The 16718-nt window shown below is 42.3% G+C and overlaps 1 protein-coding gene across 3 annotated transcripts in view; it reads right to left on the bottom strand.

Moving 5' to 3' along the window:
• LOC143321177 (GDNF family receptor alpha-2-like) overlaps positions 1 to 16718 on the bottom strand; it is a 45046-nt gene that overhangs the window by 24149 nt on the left and 4179 nt on the right. For all 3 annotated transcript variants that reach the window (XM_076731354.1, XM_076731352.1, XM_076731355.1), the window contains one exon: positions 8052 to 8138. In XM_076731354.1, the coding sequence (XP_076587469.1) occupies positions 8052 to 8138 (87 nt within the window). The remainder of the gene's footprint in view (positions 1 to 8051; positions 8139 to 16718) is intronic.

The following is a 16718-nucleotide window of genomic DNA, read 5'->3' as shown; positions in this document are numbered from 1 at the left end:
CAAGGAGGAGCAGCTCAGTTGATCTGTGATTACAATGAGAATAAAAAAAAAGAGCCGCCTTTGGCACTGGGCATGAAGAGGCCGAAGCAGGGCCAAAGTTTCACTAAAGTGGGCCAAGCTTGACTGGAGCGGGCCTGAAGGGGGGCAGCACGGTCCAGCTGGAGGAGAGGTTAGCGGGGCGGCTGTCCAGTGGTTCAGGCTACATTACATTGATGGATTGCAGCTCCTAAATCTCCCCTGGCCATCTGCAGGCTCTAATGTGGGCCACTGGGGGGTCCAGGATGAAAAGAGTATAGGAAAAGGATGAGCTACTAAGATTTATCTGACCAAGCAGGGCTGAAGCCGCTTTTGAGGCTGCAGCGATGGACGGGTTTTTACTACCTGTGATTGGGGAGCTGAGATTGAATTTGGTGCTCAACCCGAAAAGATGTCCTGGGGCGAATATAAGACACAAAGCCCACTTGATGGCTCCGACGTGCCTACGCACAAACACGATGATAGCAAGAGCAGGAGTGGACGAGGAAGGAAGCAAGGACGTGGAGTTGCGAGGGGAAATGTGCGGTATTGTGTTACAGAGTTATAATTGATTTTCCGAGTGCATTACAAAGAAGGTTTTCGGCAAACATATTCTGCTATAATGTGAGGAGAAAGGGGTTGATAAGCTAATGATACAAGACATATAAAAATGGAAAAAGCTTTAAGAGGGGAGAGGACACTTGAGCGGTTGATTACAGCAGCTGATCATGACAGATAGAGAGATGAAATGAGAGGACACAGACTAACAGATTGGACAGCCACTTACAGAGACATGCTGGAGAGCTTTCAATTAATCCAGCCTAATTCAGGAAAGATGTGCGACTCTTGCTCATAATAATTAACCCAGCTCATCAGCAGCGCAATCAACAGCTCTCAGCATCACAATAGTTTATACATACCTATTAACGTACCTTGCTGGCTGTACTATACATTAATGAGTGAGCGAAGCACCGACTGAATGAACGAACAGATAGACGGGCGAGTGGGAGCATTGATTGATTAATGGATGTAATAAACACAGAACGATCAGTGTCACTGAGTGCAGGAAAAGTCATAAATAGTGCTTTTCCCATTATATCTTGGTACTTGTTGACTACAGAATAAACTATGAATGTGTGCAGGGATGTTTTACGTGTGCACGTAGCGCAATGTGACGCTCGAAAATTAATTTGTGGGATAAAAAAAGGTGAATTCACAGGAAGTGTTCCAAATTGTCTTATGCTGTTTAATCATGACTGCCTCGTGTGCATTGGAAAATGTGGCCTCATAACATTTAGTTGATGTCAACAACAGTTAAAGCATCGTCATTGCTTTTGGTGAGCCTGCCGTTTGACTGTAAATAGGCTTTTAATAGGGCTCTCTACACTATGGGTGTCATAAATTAGACCCCACTGATGGCAATGTGGTGGAAATAACCATTTATTCTTTCCACACATACAGCACACACGGGGAGAGAAAGAAAGAGAGGGAAGGGAACGCAGAGAAAGAAAAACATAGAGATAAATTGTGAGATAGGAAACAGACGGAGAAAAACAGAAAATTATCTAAGACCTGTGTTCCAGTGAGGAATAAGAAGGAGGGATAACAAATAGAACGAGAAAGGTGGATAGAGAACGTATGAATGAGAAGTGGACAAAACGTTCCCGCACGCTTTATCTGGATTTGATGCTTTTTTTTTCTCCCAAAACGAAGGGATCTTTCTTCCCCAGTAATTGCTCTCCGTCAGCCTAATTTGAATTCTGCATTTCATATATCATCCCATACTCAAGGGACGCTGCGCTGCAGAGGGAAGTTCAGCCCAGGTTAGGAAGAGGCTCTTGGCTCTGGGTATGTTCTCAGTAATTAGGAAAGGTGCCAAAGTTTGGATTTAATATGGCCCTGGGTGAGTGTGTGAGAGCTTGTTAGGGAAGTCTTTAGTCCGGACCCCGAGGAGCATGTCAAGCATTTCCGTGTCAAAGGGCTCATCAGTCATTAGCTCTGTACTCTGTGTTGCAGCGGGGTTTCCAGAGGGAAGAGGGTGGAAGAGGGTGCACTGGATCTACACCATCATCTCCCTAAGCCTTACTGAGCAAGTCAGACGCATAGACGTCATCAGAGGTAGACCAGAGGAGTTCAAGAAATGTTCTGTTCTCCGGGATCAACTGAATTTTACCTCTAAGCAGAAAATTATTGCTGCAAAATGAACCGAGAGGGAGCGAGGGGGGAATGGAAATGGTGAGAGACGACTAAATATTTGTATGTGAGAATAAATGTGCGCGGAGGTGGGAATGGGGTGTCCAAAGGAATTTTAAATCATTGTAAACACACTTCTAAATACTTGAGCTGTTTATGAGTGTCTGCCTTCAAGTGGAGCTTCCTCTGGTGAAATTCAAAGCGGGAGCATCCTCAGTGGCTCCCTCAGTCTTAATATGCATGCTGTTTAGCTCCTTCGCTGGCAGTAATGCATAATGTATTGAAATAATCTAACAAGATGTGCATGTCAGGTGAACCTACATAATATTCTATCAATAATCTGCTTCATTGTTCATTACCAGCATGCAAGTTGGGAATAACTAAAGTGAAACAACACATCTTCTGTGAATTATTCACTGTTGTTTAATTCAAACTTGTTAGAAAAACGCTGACTGTGACAAAGGGTCTCTGATAAGTGCACTTCCAACAGCAACTCTCATTAGTGACCCACAGAGAGAGACAAGCTAAGGCTCGACTAAGGGTAAACTGATTAGAGAATTTGCACAGAATAATGAAGCATATAAACAAAGTAATGTAAATAGACACAGGCACAGTCACAAGAATACACAAAACAGCTCTTGCACCAATACATGCACAGATACCCTCCTAATAACCAAAACTCCCTACCGAGCACATGCAAAAAAACAAAACAAAAAAAAAGATCTTAGTGTTTACCTAAATAATAGTAATTGTTATGAGGACAATGTGAAAATGTCAAACATTTCAACTTCATGCTGAGCACGGCTGTTGCACTGGTCCTTCTCTCTCAGCTGTAGAAACAGCTTTCTGGATTTAATTGGATGGTGGGCACACTGAGCTGAGAGGTGAGAGGCTTAGTGCTGAGAGTTAGAAGGTCTAACTAAGGGATGTTAAACTTAATTCCTGGAGGGACCCCTGAATGCAGGAATCTATGCTGCCCTCTGCTCCTAATAAGTTAATTAGCTCAGCGCTGGGTCAAGAGAACAGAATACATTTCACATGGAGCATATTAACAATTACAGTCAATGATATCTTTGCTGTGTGCTGTGTGTAATATGGCATTCATTGGGCTTTGATAAGGGTCCTTGTGCATACTGTGGGGGAAGGACTCTCTACCACATCCTTCATATGGGGTGTCTTATTGATTAGAGTAGATGCCTATTGACTTCTACGGCAACTGAAACCAAGAAAACAATGGTTATGCATTGTTCCTCGGACAGAGTCAGGACCCTCTAGTGCAGGCAAGCAAACCAGCTGCTGGAATGTGAAGAGCCGCTGCTTTTATATTCTCCATAATATTGAACTAAATATGAGTTTTGGATTGTCATGATCATTTTCTGGTGTTAAACAGACCAACCAATTAACCGATAAATCAAAAAAATAAGTTGCAACCATCAGCAAAATGTTTCTGCGTGCATCAGACAAACTAACATCTGGCACCAAAGAAGATTCATTCGCTGAGCGAACTTAACTTGAACCAAAGAGATGTCTGTCACTGGCAGGTGTGGGACTGTAAACAAGATAAATGTGCCTTCCTGCAGCATCTAGCAAATAAGAAAATGAAGATTATCTTCTTGGATGATTTTGTTAGATTCCCACTGGTGTTTAGTCCAATTTGATTAGAACAGAGAAAGTCTGTATTAATATTACTTACTGCACTCAATTCTTCCAGCAGCTAAAGGGATTTTGTTTACAGAACTGATTAGCAATCCTCTGGGACAGACTCATTCAGCACTACCTATCATTTGACGATGAAGAATTTCCAGTGACAAGAAGTTACGAGCGTGCGCCTTTCTTTTCACTGAGGACAATACAGTGTCCCACAATGCCGAGTGAAGATACTGTAACAGTGGTGCATGAGGAGTTTGGGGAGTTCATTCTTGATAATACTTTGGTGTTTTTTAGAAGCATGTAGGAGCAGGCTAAATAACATTTTTTGAGTCTCTCCTTTGATGCCATTATTGCTGTAACTAGGAAGAAATTCCATTAAGTAATATGTTATTGGCTGATTCAATCATGATGCACTGGACTGGTCTTGTAAGCTGAAACACAAAGAAATCTACCTACATCAGTTAATGAAATTACGGTAAAAGCCAACTTTGTGCAGCAGTAAGGTAAAAAACACTATTATGCTAAGCTTGCGCGGTGGTTTTGTATTGGTGAGCAGAGAGCACCTGTGAAGGGCATTTACAAGCATCCTTTAAATTTGCTGCAATATTCTTTGTTTCTGTCAGCGGAGTGGTTTTCATTTTGATTGCACTACAGCTCAGGCACTGACAATAAGGGCCAAAGTTGTCTTTCTCTCTCGCTCAGTCACTTGCTCATTCACTCTCTATGGCGACTGACTTATTTCACTGAATCTTTTCATTCCTGCTGTGTTTAAGAATCCACGCAGCGCTGTCTGTCGTGCTCCACGCGTCTCTCACTTGTGTCCGATATGTATAACAGGTATGTTCAAAGTGACGCTAAAACATTGTGTTTTCAGGACATTGCGGAGATCAGAATGCGATTATGCAGCTTTTAGTTTTCACGAGGCTGATTTGACCGACTGTGTGAAGAGAGCTACAGGTTTACAGCACGAAACCGTCACCGTATTTCAACAGCAGGCTTAGTTGTTATGAGTTGTAGGTGCTGACTAGACTGGGTGCACTGGAGCTCTTAAGAGCACTCCCAAACAAGAACAGCACAGTTTTTAACAGCATTCACACTTGCTGGTAACCAGGGGTCACTTCCACTTCCAGTCAGCTGTCAGTATTCACATGTTTGCTCCCCTGTATAACCCGTGCTCTCCATCTATCACCATACCGTCTGCCCTGACACTGACAGCATGACATAGCGAAGTGTGAAGTAAGCAGAACGTAGGATGTGGGCAGGTGTGCAGCATCGCACCTCATGACAGATGGCCGAAACATGGCAGAATCTCTCTCACGCTGCACTTCTTGGATGCGATGAGAAGCAAATTTCTTCCAGATGATAGAGAAGTCTAACTGGGCCAGGTGTCTGGTGCTGTATCAAGTGGGCTGTATGTGCATTTGAAGTAGTAATATGGAAAGGAAAATGAGCAGCCCTTCAAGAATCTGCTGCCCTCGTAGAGCAAGAGAAACATGTCAGTTTGCTTTTTTCATGCAACCTGGTAACCTGGCTGACTTCTTCAGCCAGCTATTTCTCATAGCTTCTCAAAGTTAGCACACTGTCAGTGCTCGTAGCACGACAGTTGCAATATACTTCTTTTACGACACTTCTGGCAGTCCACCTTATAGCAACACAAATGTAGTTTAGCCATCACCTTCACCCTTCTGTGGTGAGAGATGTGGCACACAGAGGTGGAGGAGCAGGGCCTAAGAGACCACTGTGTGCCTCACAGCCAAGAGATCAGTGGAAAAAAAAGGCCCACTGACATCGACGAGGACACTCTGGCCCTGAATGCAACTGTGCTGAGCACGGAGGTGAAGAAACGCTGCTGATGCAGGTGCACAGTGCCAGCCAAGCCAGGCCAGGATGGGCAGGATTCATTGCTGTCTTTCTAATGCAGCCATCCTTGGCTATACTGCTATCACCGAAGGGACAGACCTCTTTTTGTCTGTGTGTATACAGTACATGCAAATTTCCAGTCTGAAGATATGTAAAAATGAGCGGCTAAGACTACACAGTCCCATTAGAAGGAGAAGCCTGTGTGAAATAGCTTTGCAGGTATCACTTGGGGCGATGCAGAAACAGAGTCTCCATATGGTCTCTTTAATTTTAACCAGACTGTGAGTGCATACAGTAATGCAGAATTCTTTTTCATTTCTATCACAACTTCTGCCCCTTATCTTCAACCCAGACAAAAACTTTTAAAATAGCAGAGATTATTTTTCAATTTCCTACCTTTCCTCTAGGAGAGTATACATTCCCCGGTACTCATCAACCAACCAGATATCATATATTCCCTCGGTCTCTGTACAGTTTAACATTTATAGACATGATTATGAATACTTTTGTGTGGTTGAGTAATCGAAATGAGAAGTATTTCCATAAAACAAGTGTATAATTACTTATCTGTTTTGCCTGTGGTTTTCTCTCAGCGCCACAATCAATTACTCTGTCCTCAGAAATGATAAATAATGAGGAAAGCTTGCGGCTAAACAGATTTCAGAGAACAAATCCAATATTTCACCTTGGAGAGAATGGAGGAAACAGCTGAAGCAAAATGGATACAGTAATGAGTCCCCTGTTGTATCTTAATATGTCTAGGTACATTGTACTACGCTCCTTGTTGTACCAGGGCACTTGTACTTGATGATCAGCGTCTCCGGCATCTCTCTCTGCTCTTTCAGTGTTATCTTGCTTGATTGTTACTTAGCAGGATATGTCAAAATTACTAAATATACTTCAATGAAGAAATTTCACCATGTGCCAAAGAAGAACTGTTTTGCACCAACATGTACCCATTTAAAAAGTAATTTATGTTTTCGCTCATAACTCATGCATTGGATTCTCTTCATGCATATTTCAGCCTGCACAAAGATTTTCCAGTTTTTAAATAAATCTTTGCACTTTTTCAACCATTTCTTTCACGAATGTCATCCAGCCTTTGCCAGATTTGGCTCATACCACATTAGAACGAAAATTTTCATTTCTGATATCACATACTTTTTCATTTCAACTATTTGACATATACTGCAATACCTGATTGATGATTTTGCATATAGAAAGCAGTGCAGGGACAGGATAAATTGAAATGGCCATAACTCAGAGGTCATGAGTGTTTCTATACTTACAAAGCCTTATTAAAACTAAACATAAATCAGCGTGATTGTGTCTGACTATAAATATTTTGGTGCAGATCTCAAATCCAAATGCAACTTCTAAGCATTTTCCATCATTTAAACAGCTAATTTTGAGGATTCTGCAGCCTTGGCGGAAGCATGCGCTTCAGATGAATATGCACTTAAATCAGTGAAGGCAGTTTGCCATCATTTCTCAAAACTCCAGAGTAATCAAAGCCCGCACTTTTTCCACATTCACTGGTGCTCTCTCCTTCTTTCAATATATCAAACAAGTGCATTTTCAAAAACAAGTGATACACTGCTGATTTCAAGCTAAGGGGATTATGCAGAAAGCGTGTCTTTCTTGTACCTCCCAGTTATAAAACAAAGCAAGATACATCAGCCAAAAGAAAAGGAAAATGTGCTGCCTTTAGTGTTTGTAGATTGCTTTTGGCAAAAATGACACACAAAAAAAAAAAAAAAAAAAAACAGAGGAGAACATCCTCTGGAAATTTCTGTCAGAACTGGATGAAAGAAAGCGATTGAATTTTCAAGTGACTGTAGCCTGTAGCTCTTGCAATGGACAGGCGTCTGTGTCCAATCATACGTATTGTACAAGTCACTCCTCTGCACTGCCTTAACCATTGTAGCTGTGTCTTATAGTTAGATCTCCATTGATTAGTGATACCATGATGGTAATAACCAGTAAATTAAAAAGTAGGCTATAGCTCCCCTGCCGAGTGCTGGGCTGTTTAATTAGTAGACCAAAGAGGAAATCAAACTAAAACCGAATCAATAGCTGGGAAAAATGTGGGGTAGCATAGAATTATTGTGCAACATACACAAAAACTGTATCTCGCAGGAGAGAAATGGCAAGCATCCCATTTATTCAAAGGCCAAGGACACTCGGTGGAACGCCGTCGAGGAAGGATCAAAACAGGCTCCTTAAGCAGCAGCATTGTTACTAATCCCAAAGGAACCTCCATTTCATCCTCTCTACAACAAATATTTCACTCCTATGATAAACCACCGTGTGTAAAATGAAACCGGTCATACCTGAAGAGATGGAGGCCAAACGGAAAGCATCAGGGTGTCGGTTAGGTGCCACGGGTTCATACGGTGATGAGTCATCCATGTCTCCACCTGAAACAACAGTAAGGATGGCAAAGATTCATTAACACTCATGTGGATGACCTGCTTTGCACTTTGGCTTCCCGGCAGAGCAGAACCTGGAAGCCTTTCAGGTCTACACTGTCAGTATTCATTACAAAAAACATATGGAAGGATGCATTTTAGCTCCAATAACCCAAAAGACACACACAAACAGAGAGGAAATTCACTTCATGATCATCACACTGTAATAAATGGACCGACTAAATGTAATATCATACTGTAATGATGTAATTTCCCAGCATTGGACTGCCTGACCAACAACTGAGGCAACCCATGATGAGCAGTTAGTTCTTTTTTTTCCTATGGAAAACGGGATGTTAATCATGGTCAAATCATTCCCTTTCGGAGAGTATTTGTTCCTGCTGTGGTTTGATTTGGGGGAGCAGCTGAAGGACTAAAGCATAAGCAATGCGTCTTCCCTGTTAACAATGTGTTGCCAGAGCTGTTTGTGAAAAAAAAAAAAAATTCAAAATCAAATTAGCACTCAACTGACTGAGTCTCCCCCATGTGCCCGCTTCTCTGTAGGCCCTAATCCCGCATTTAAAATTCATAGCCATTCGGTGTGATTGAGACAAGCCCTCCAGTGTGTAATAGCTTTGCATTCTGATCCCAACAGAAACACACTGAGGGTGCTGTGAGGAAGGTTCGGAGGCCCGCTGCCACAAATGAGAAAATCTGAAACCTGTTGGTACAAGACCATGCAACAGAGACAGCCAATCAGCAGATCAAATCAATAGATATAGCACATTTTGTTTATCAACATCCTCCTCGGACGCTTTCGAAAAAGATGATGCAAGCTGATAAATGTTGTCGTGTAGCCGCTTTGATAATAGGTAAGGCTGTTGTGGAAGGTGTATTTCGGCGTGCCTGTGTACGTATAGTGTTATTCATGTCTCCTGTGGACATATTTAATCATCAAATAAGAGTCAGAAATCAGGAATAAAAGCCACGATAACATCAGCTCTGCGGTGATACTTCACTACAAGTAGAATGCACAAAGTACAGGTTGAATTTGTCTATTGAAACGAATCAAAAGCACAGGGAGATATGTACACTGGCACACATTAAGTGAAAAGGGAATTACTGAAGGGAATTTTCTATTGTAATTTGTCCACAGAGTAAAGAAAACCAACTTCAGACTGGAGTACATCTGCAGAGTCATTGCTTTGGGTCCAGTTCTACACCTCTACTCTCCATCAATATTTACAATCATAACAAGACGGAGCGGCTCAGCTGGCCATTCTCTGAGCACATATAGCTATTGACATCTGGCACAGCTGAGGATTGTATGTGTGTTCGAGGAGAAAAAAAAACACGCAGAGGAGAGTCACAAAGGAGAGAAAAGAAAAGACAGACAAAGACAGAGAAAATTGGACAAGGAGAGAGAAGTAACACAAAGGGAGAAAATCACCTAAATCCTCCAAGTTTGTTCTCCACATGCCGTTACTGTTTGTCTTGTTTGTTTGCTTATTCAAAGATGTACATTAATTTATCTGGGAGTGTATTTTTTTCCATAGCTTGCCTTTGCATCACCCACAATTTTGTTCATGGTAGCCTGTACATTTCCGAGAAGAGAGAAGGACTTGAAAGGCCGCCGGACTCAAGATCTCTCAGTATGTCTAATTACAACAATTACCTACTAAAGCTACAGTGCTTTAGAAGCCTCTCGAGAGTTCGAGACTACCACTTACTCAGCAAACAACCACCTTAACCTTCCTTTCATGTCTTATTTCAGCTTTAGACACATTTACAGTGTATTTCAAAAAAAAGAGGAAACATTCCCCAGGAAAGTGTAATGCTTCCTCCGGTACACCAAGAACATGTTGCACTATACAGAGAAACATGGCATAAAGGACGCCCCGTCTTTCGCCAAAAGCAAAACATCTTGTTATGAGGTTGCTTACCATTTTGTTCAGGCAGCTTCTTACAATGTAGAGAAGCTCCACTGCACAATCAGCCGGGAATCAAACATTGTTAAGGCACATTACATTTCACAAGCAGAGCTGTGCAGCGCGTGCTGTGGCGATCCTGTAAAACAACAACGTCGGACCACAACAGCAGCTGTAGTTAATGAATTTTAAAAGCTTATTTACATGGATGTTACAAGCCGTGTTGAATCATAAAATTGCAGAACACACTATAATCACACACACCCTTAGGATGTTAAAAAGCCCACAGCAGGAGGCCTTGTTGTACTTAAAAAACCCCTGCTCTTTGACAGTCACCCTGGACCCAATTATGCATTCATAATAGAAAATTCTTCCCAGCTGTTTAGTGATAAGATGTTTTTAGCCACAGGGCAACAACTTATCGCTGTAATTAAGCCTCCGTTTGACTTCATTTGCTCTGACAGTATAGAGCATGACCAGCACTGCTCAGACAGGCAATCAGGCCTTTCCCGAGTTACAGCATGAGAGGAATGCTGCTTTTAAGTGGATTCACAGCCCTCTTCTTTGCCATAAGCGGTTTTATGAAGCCATCACTCATCCTTTTCATATGCATTATCAATGAAGCTAAACTCCTGAGGTGATGGAAACTGTCCTATGGATTTTTTAGTGACATTTTTGGCAAACCGTTTATGGCTGGAAGCAAAGTCAATTTTAATAAATGTCATTCACCTTGTTTTGTTTTTTAAAGGTGCCCTGTACTGATTGTGCTCCTGTTTAATATTGATTTTATATTGCTGCCTATTTTTTGCCGCAGGCAGTGTTGAAAAAAGGTAAAATACTCAAATCATAACAATATATTGCAAAAACTACTTCTATTCTTATATCAATCACATACAAAGAAAGCTTAGCACAGCCGGAGCAGCCTGGAGCACAGCCGGAGGTCCTCAGCAGAGCCCTGCTGGTTGTTGCACGAACTCGGCTGGCAACAAAAGGTGACCGAGCCTTTGCTGTCAGAGCTCCCAAAGTTTGCAAATGAGCTGTCAGTGGAGATAGGGCTAGCCAGAACACTTTCCTCTTCAAATCGCTTCTAAAAGCACACTTGTATTCTATAGAAATGTATCACAGGAAACACTGGAAAATAGGAAGTCACATCTTTATTACACAGGGATAAATGCATTAATCTTTCAACTCTCTCAACTCGCTCCCATAATGCGCTCATTTCGGCAAAGACAAGATAGAGTGGAGTGATACCACAAATGCATCTTTCTTGGAATTGCGCTTAACAGAATACAAGTTGAGCCATAAATTCAGTTAACTGCTCAGCTTTTGAAGTGATATTGACACTTTAAACTCAATTTCAAACCATACAAATAGAATATTGGATTAGCTCAGAATAATATTTCAAGTCACAATTCCAATCCAGCGTGGTGTGGTGGGCAAACACAGCTGAGAAAATGAGGCCTGAAATTTTCAGCCTCCCCTTTGGCTATGCGACTGCAATGTTAATATGAATAGTTACACACTCGCTTACCTAAATCAGCATTTTAATACCTGGTGTCAGGTAGTAAATGTTGAATGTGATGTAAATCCTGCAAAACTTAAGTAAAAACGGCTATCATCTTTATGGCATAGCAGCATATTGGGGAGAACATTAAAAACAGGCAGCAGCAGTGCAGCCCAATATATCAGCCTCTCCTCACCATCTTACACTTTATATCAATATGAATGAAAAGAAACCCTCCTCGTTTTGGATGTTACAAATTTACAGTAGCTTAAATAGCTGATATTAGGCAACTTAAATATTTACTGTCTGCATGATAAGTGCTGCTGCACTGGGAGCAGAGGGATGAGAACCCAAATGATTCATCTAGCTGTATAAATTGCAGTTCTGACTCCCAGTTTTGACTCCACCATATGGAAGAAAGAAAACTTGGCTGACTTATTCCAACAAGCAGCTATTTCAATTAATGAGGGAGGGTGACAGAGGGGAGAGGGGTGGAGGGAGGAGAAGTAACCATGCTGTGATGACAGCCGCTGGGTCTGGTAGTTGACTTCTGCGATGCGCATTCATTCAGCACCGCTGTGAACCTTTCTGCCAGGAGTGAGCCTTAATGCCCACATCATGACAGTATTCACTGAGCAGAATGGCCCGTCACTCACTCTCCTGTCTGATAGAGATCCTGAGAACTCACTCTGCTATAAAAGGCTAATCTAAAGCCCGCTACCCGGCCCTCATCGCAGCCACACTGTCACCGTCTCATAGTGAATGGGAGTCATCTCGGCCAGTTCACCTTACAGTATGGAAAATCATTAGACAGATTTATGAGGACAAACAGCGCCTGTTTCGTCGCCATATTTCACCGATCCTTTTCACATTTTGGGATGAAAGATGAAAGGGGAGAAGGAGGCATGAAAAGGACAAGGAGGGGAAAGCTCTGAAAGACCTTATTGATCACATCCAGAAGCTATCGACACGTCCTTTCCTCTGATGATGAAGTAGCCACCTAGCGAGTGCCGACTGTGTCTCCAGCGCAGGGAGGGAGAAAACGGAGAGGACATATTCAGCATGCAGGAGCCTGCTTCTCCTATCCCCTGACATGCGGAGCAGGCTGGAAAAATGTTCTGCTTATGACAGTGGATGGCTAAGGTAATGGTCGGTGACTGCTACCATTGCTCATAGTAATGATGGTTTCACCCAGGAATACTGTGTACCTTTGTAACCCCCCCTCCTCCGTGGTTACCCCCTATGACTCTCTCTTTCCACCTCTCCCTCTCTCATTCTTTGCTTTTCTCTGTCTCTCTCTTAAATTTTCTTCCCCACTCGTCATCTATCTACCGTCCTGTCCTCACCTCCTGTCCTCCCTCCCGCTCTCTCCATTTCTCTTCTTCCCTGCCTGAGTCTATCATGATGTGCACGGCATTCTTACACTGTCCATTTCATCTAACTCCCAACAGCGGCGCAGGGGCCAGCTTGTGGTATTAGCATGAAGTAGTGACATATTCAGAGGGTGACCTTTGTAACGCTGACATTCGTGAATATGGAGAAAATAAATCATTCCACAAAACTGCCTGTTCTCGTCATTTCATGTAAATATCCAGTCTCCTCTGACAATGAGGTGGAACAGACTGGTGTGGAGCGCCGGTGGCACCCACCTTCCTCTCTCTGCAGCAAAAGTTGGCTAAACTAATTAAACTGCTCCGAAAGGTCCTCACAAAAGATCTTCGATTCCTACTTTAAGACCCAAGCTATAGTTTCATAAGCTGAGGCTATGAAATAATGTATGTTGGAGGTGTGAAACGTATCGTTTAAATTACCAATTCTACTGCAAACCTACAAGACTTTATCCACATGAGACCCGGAGCACAATTCAAAGAGACCCATAGCCGCCGATACAATATTCCTGTGTGTAGCAGCCAATGTTTCTTTCTTAGTAATTACTTCTTTTATAGATTCAAACTGCTAGACCTCATTGCCTCACACCGACACAGGCTCCTCCAGAGCAGAAACCACCCATTATCCATCAAGGACGGCTGTATTGACACATTGAATTCAGCTGCCATTTTCCGTTTTCTGAAAACACAATTAACATTTCATCATTAGCACCATTACTGATGGCTCAAAGCCTGGCGTTGTAATACCCTTTAGCCTTTCAGGGCAGTGCAGTAGCCTTAAGGCAGGGAACAGAAGTATGGCAATCAAGAAGGGAATCTGACCCCACATCATAGCTGCCATGCCTTATTATTCAGATTCCCACCAGTGAATGATACCTTTCAAAATCTGTAATGCTGCAGAAATGTAGCTGCCGACACCTGCTGACATGTGTAAAAACGCTTTCTGCAGGCAGACACATGAAGCAACACTTGATGATGGTACTGAGTCACGTTGTCATACCGAGGCGTTGTGTTTTCTTTTTTTTTCCATAAGTGTTTTCTCAGCAGCAATTCACAATTTCATCACACACACCGTCAGCTTTGAAACACCTCTCAGAGATTCAGGCTTCTCCCTGGACTTATGTAACTGGAGAGACTCGTGCAGCTCCTTAGCGTCTGGACCTGGTTCTCTATAACCAATGTAATTTACGGCTATGTCTCAGGAACTCAGGACGCACTGCAGCCTGAGGGCCTTCCCACCAGGCCTCTTTACAGCGAGTCTGGTTTGACTTGGTTAAAGATTGAATGATTAACTTTCCAGTCTCAGGGGAGACTCTTCAGTTTGCTTTCAAATAAGTGTGACATTTCCAGTTGTCAGACTGAAGGAGCAGTGAAGTCAAGGAAGGGAGGTAACAGAGGTGCATGTAGCTCGGTTTAAAGCCCATGCATGGATAATACCGACTTTCATCTGAAATTAATTTGGATTGCGCAGAGCCGTCTGCAGAGACCAGCCATTATATGTGCTGACATCACGCCAACAAGTGCTGCTGATGCTTGGCTGATGGTGGTTAACAATGATTAACACACATCTCACATACAAGGTGACACCACATACTCCCTTGTGTCCCTTTATCATTTTGAACCATTGTTTAATGTCCTTCCATGGCAGTGAGACCACATCGTGAATTAACTCAACTAGAAATGAAAAGTGAGACACAAAACTTTAAAATATCTCAAGACAACTCAAACTTCAACTTTGACCATTAATATCTCCAAACTGCAAGTGTTTTATTTCTGCATCTACTTCGAGGCCACTTGCAACACCTGCTGCAAAATACTACGATAAGGGACTAAAGGAGGCACCTGTGAAAAATATATTTCATAAATATATTTCTGCCTTGAGCCTATTTCCTTCTCCATATGGATCTTTATTATAAGCCTATTATATTATTATTATTATCCATTCAACGACAAAATTAATCAAATAAAAAAACCTGAGTGTTCGTGGAATATTAAGTTCTTACCTTTGCTAACGCAACCATTTTGTAGCTGAACGGCATAAGCCTCAGTGGAAGGAGAAAGAGCAGCAAAGGACAGGATTTGAAGAAGCAGATCTTCCCAAGGTTGTTTTGACTCTTTGAATGACTGATATTCTTTATCGCTTAAAGGCGGAGGGAGCGATTCTGGAGAAAGATTGCTGATATATGAGCTCATCAGCCAAACAAATTCAGTGCACCTTCAGAAGCTACGCCTCCCCGAGTTCATGGAGGTGCATTGTCAAAGCGACGGCGCTAACTGCTGGGCTAGCTGACACTTAAGAGGACTATGGTGGAAACCAGAGCGTCTGCAGAGCGTGAGGTCTGTCACAACAAGTAAAATATTTTCATGCCAGGTTGGCAAGATAATGTCTCTGATGTTGTTTAAATTTCATTACTACCATGGCGTGCTGCTCGTGGGCGAGGACGTGGAAGAGGCAGAGGTCAGAGTGTAAATGGCTCCCCTGCTGCTGATTGGCTGGAATAGTGCTGTGTGGTTTGGTCTGAGCCACTTTGTTTCTCATTTCCAGGCAGGGCTGTGTAGAGCCCTGTCTCCTAGAAATAACATTCATATAGAATTAATCAGCAACAGCAAATATATTTTGAAAGAAAAGTAATGCAGACCGAAATCTGTTTTAAATTTACATAATCAGGAAATGTTGTTAATTAATGCACCTGGCAGGTGGCAAAAATGTTGATACGGAGCATATGCTTACTAATATATTCCTATCCGCTCACAGTGACAACAGGATTATTCAGCCTTTTTAGGGTTATGTTTAGGCACTGGTTAACGTTAGGGAAAGATCCTGGTTTGTTTTAATGCTGAAAAAGTCTGAACCAATCATGATCTTTCTCTAGACTGAACCAAAGCGCTTTTGTTGCCTGAACCTGACCACGGTCTGGACGCGAACCAGATTCTGGTGTCACAGTCCTGCACGTTGACTTCAATGTAGTTGTATATAAATGTAACCTAGAGTTAGTTTAAGGTAGCTGTGTATGAACATGAATTTTAGGGCACACACAGAACACGCAGCTAGCGGACTGTGAAGAGATATTCGCTGAATTAGACAAAAAATGTATTAGATCGCAATTGCTGACTGCACCTTTAAAGCCCCCTGAACTGTTTCCATGGCGAGTACTTCTATGCCTTATGGTCTCGCTGACAAAGTCCATTTAATCTATAAAATAAAGATCTGCTGGACAAAGTCTGTAGTAATGTGCATATTTCAAACACAGTCGTCTCTTATTCAAGTACACACTCCCACACTTGTACTCGTCTTGATCCTTCATTCATGAATGATGATTAAGTCTAAATTCCAACAAATTAAAAAAGTTCACATAACCATACATACAGTAAATGCATATGTTTTAGCTCATATTCCTTATTTGAAATTAAGAATATGCACTAAATAAGGTAGTGTGATAACCTCGCCCGAGGCAGTGGAGTATTAGTGTACTGTTTGTGTAGGGCTGGTCTGGAAGCAGGGCGTTGTTTCCATCCCTGGTCAACATCAGCCTTCTCTTCACAGACACAGCGGTTAAGCCCTCGAGCTCGCAGGCCAACTTCCTGCGCCTGGACAACACGGGTCATAAGAAAGGCTGGAGCTTGATTTCTATATAGCTTTCTACACTTTCTAATGGCCTCAGGCTGCAGAAAAGTGGCCAAATGCGTTTGACCTTAAGCCATCATACATTACATTTTCATATAAAGTTTCAGATATTAGTAAAAATAACACAGGTTTTTAACAGTCTCT

This window comes from Chaetodon auriga, chromosome 5 (genome assembly GCF_051107435.1).
Source record: "Chaetodon auriga isolate fChaAug3 chromosome 5, fChaAug3.hap1, whole genome shotgun sequence".
Lineage (NCBI taxonomy): Eukaryota > Metazoa > Chordata > Actinopteri > Chaetodontiformes > Chaetodontidae > Chaetodon > Chaetodon auriga.
This window is presented reverse-complemented; position numbering and strand designations above follow the sequence as displayed.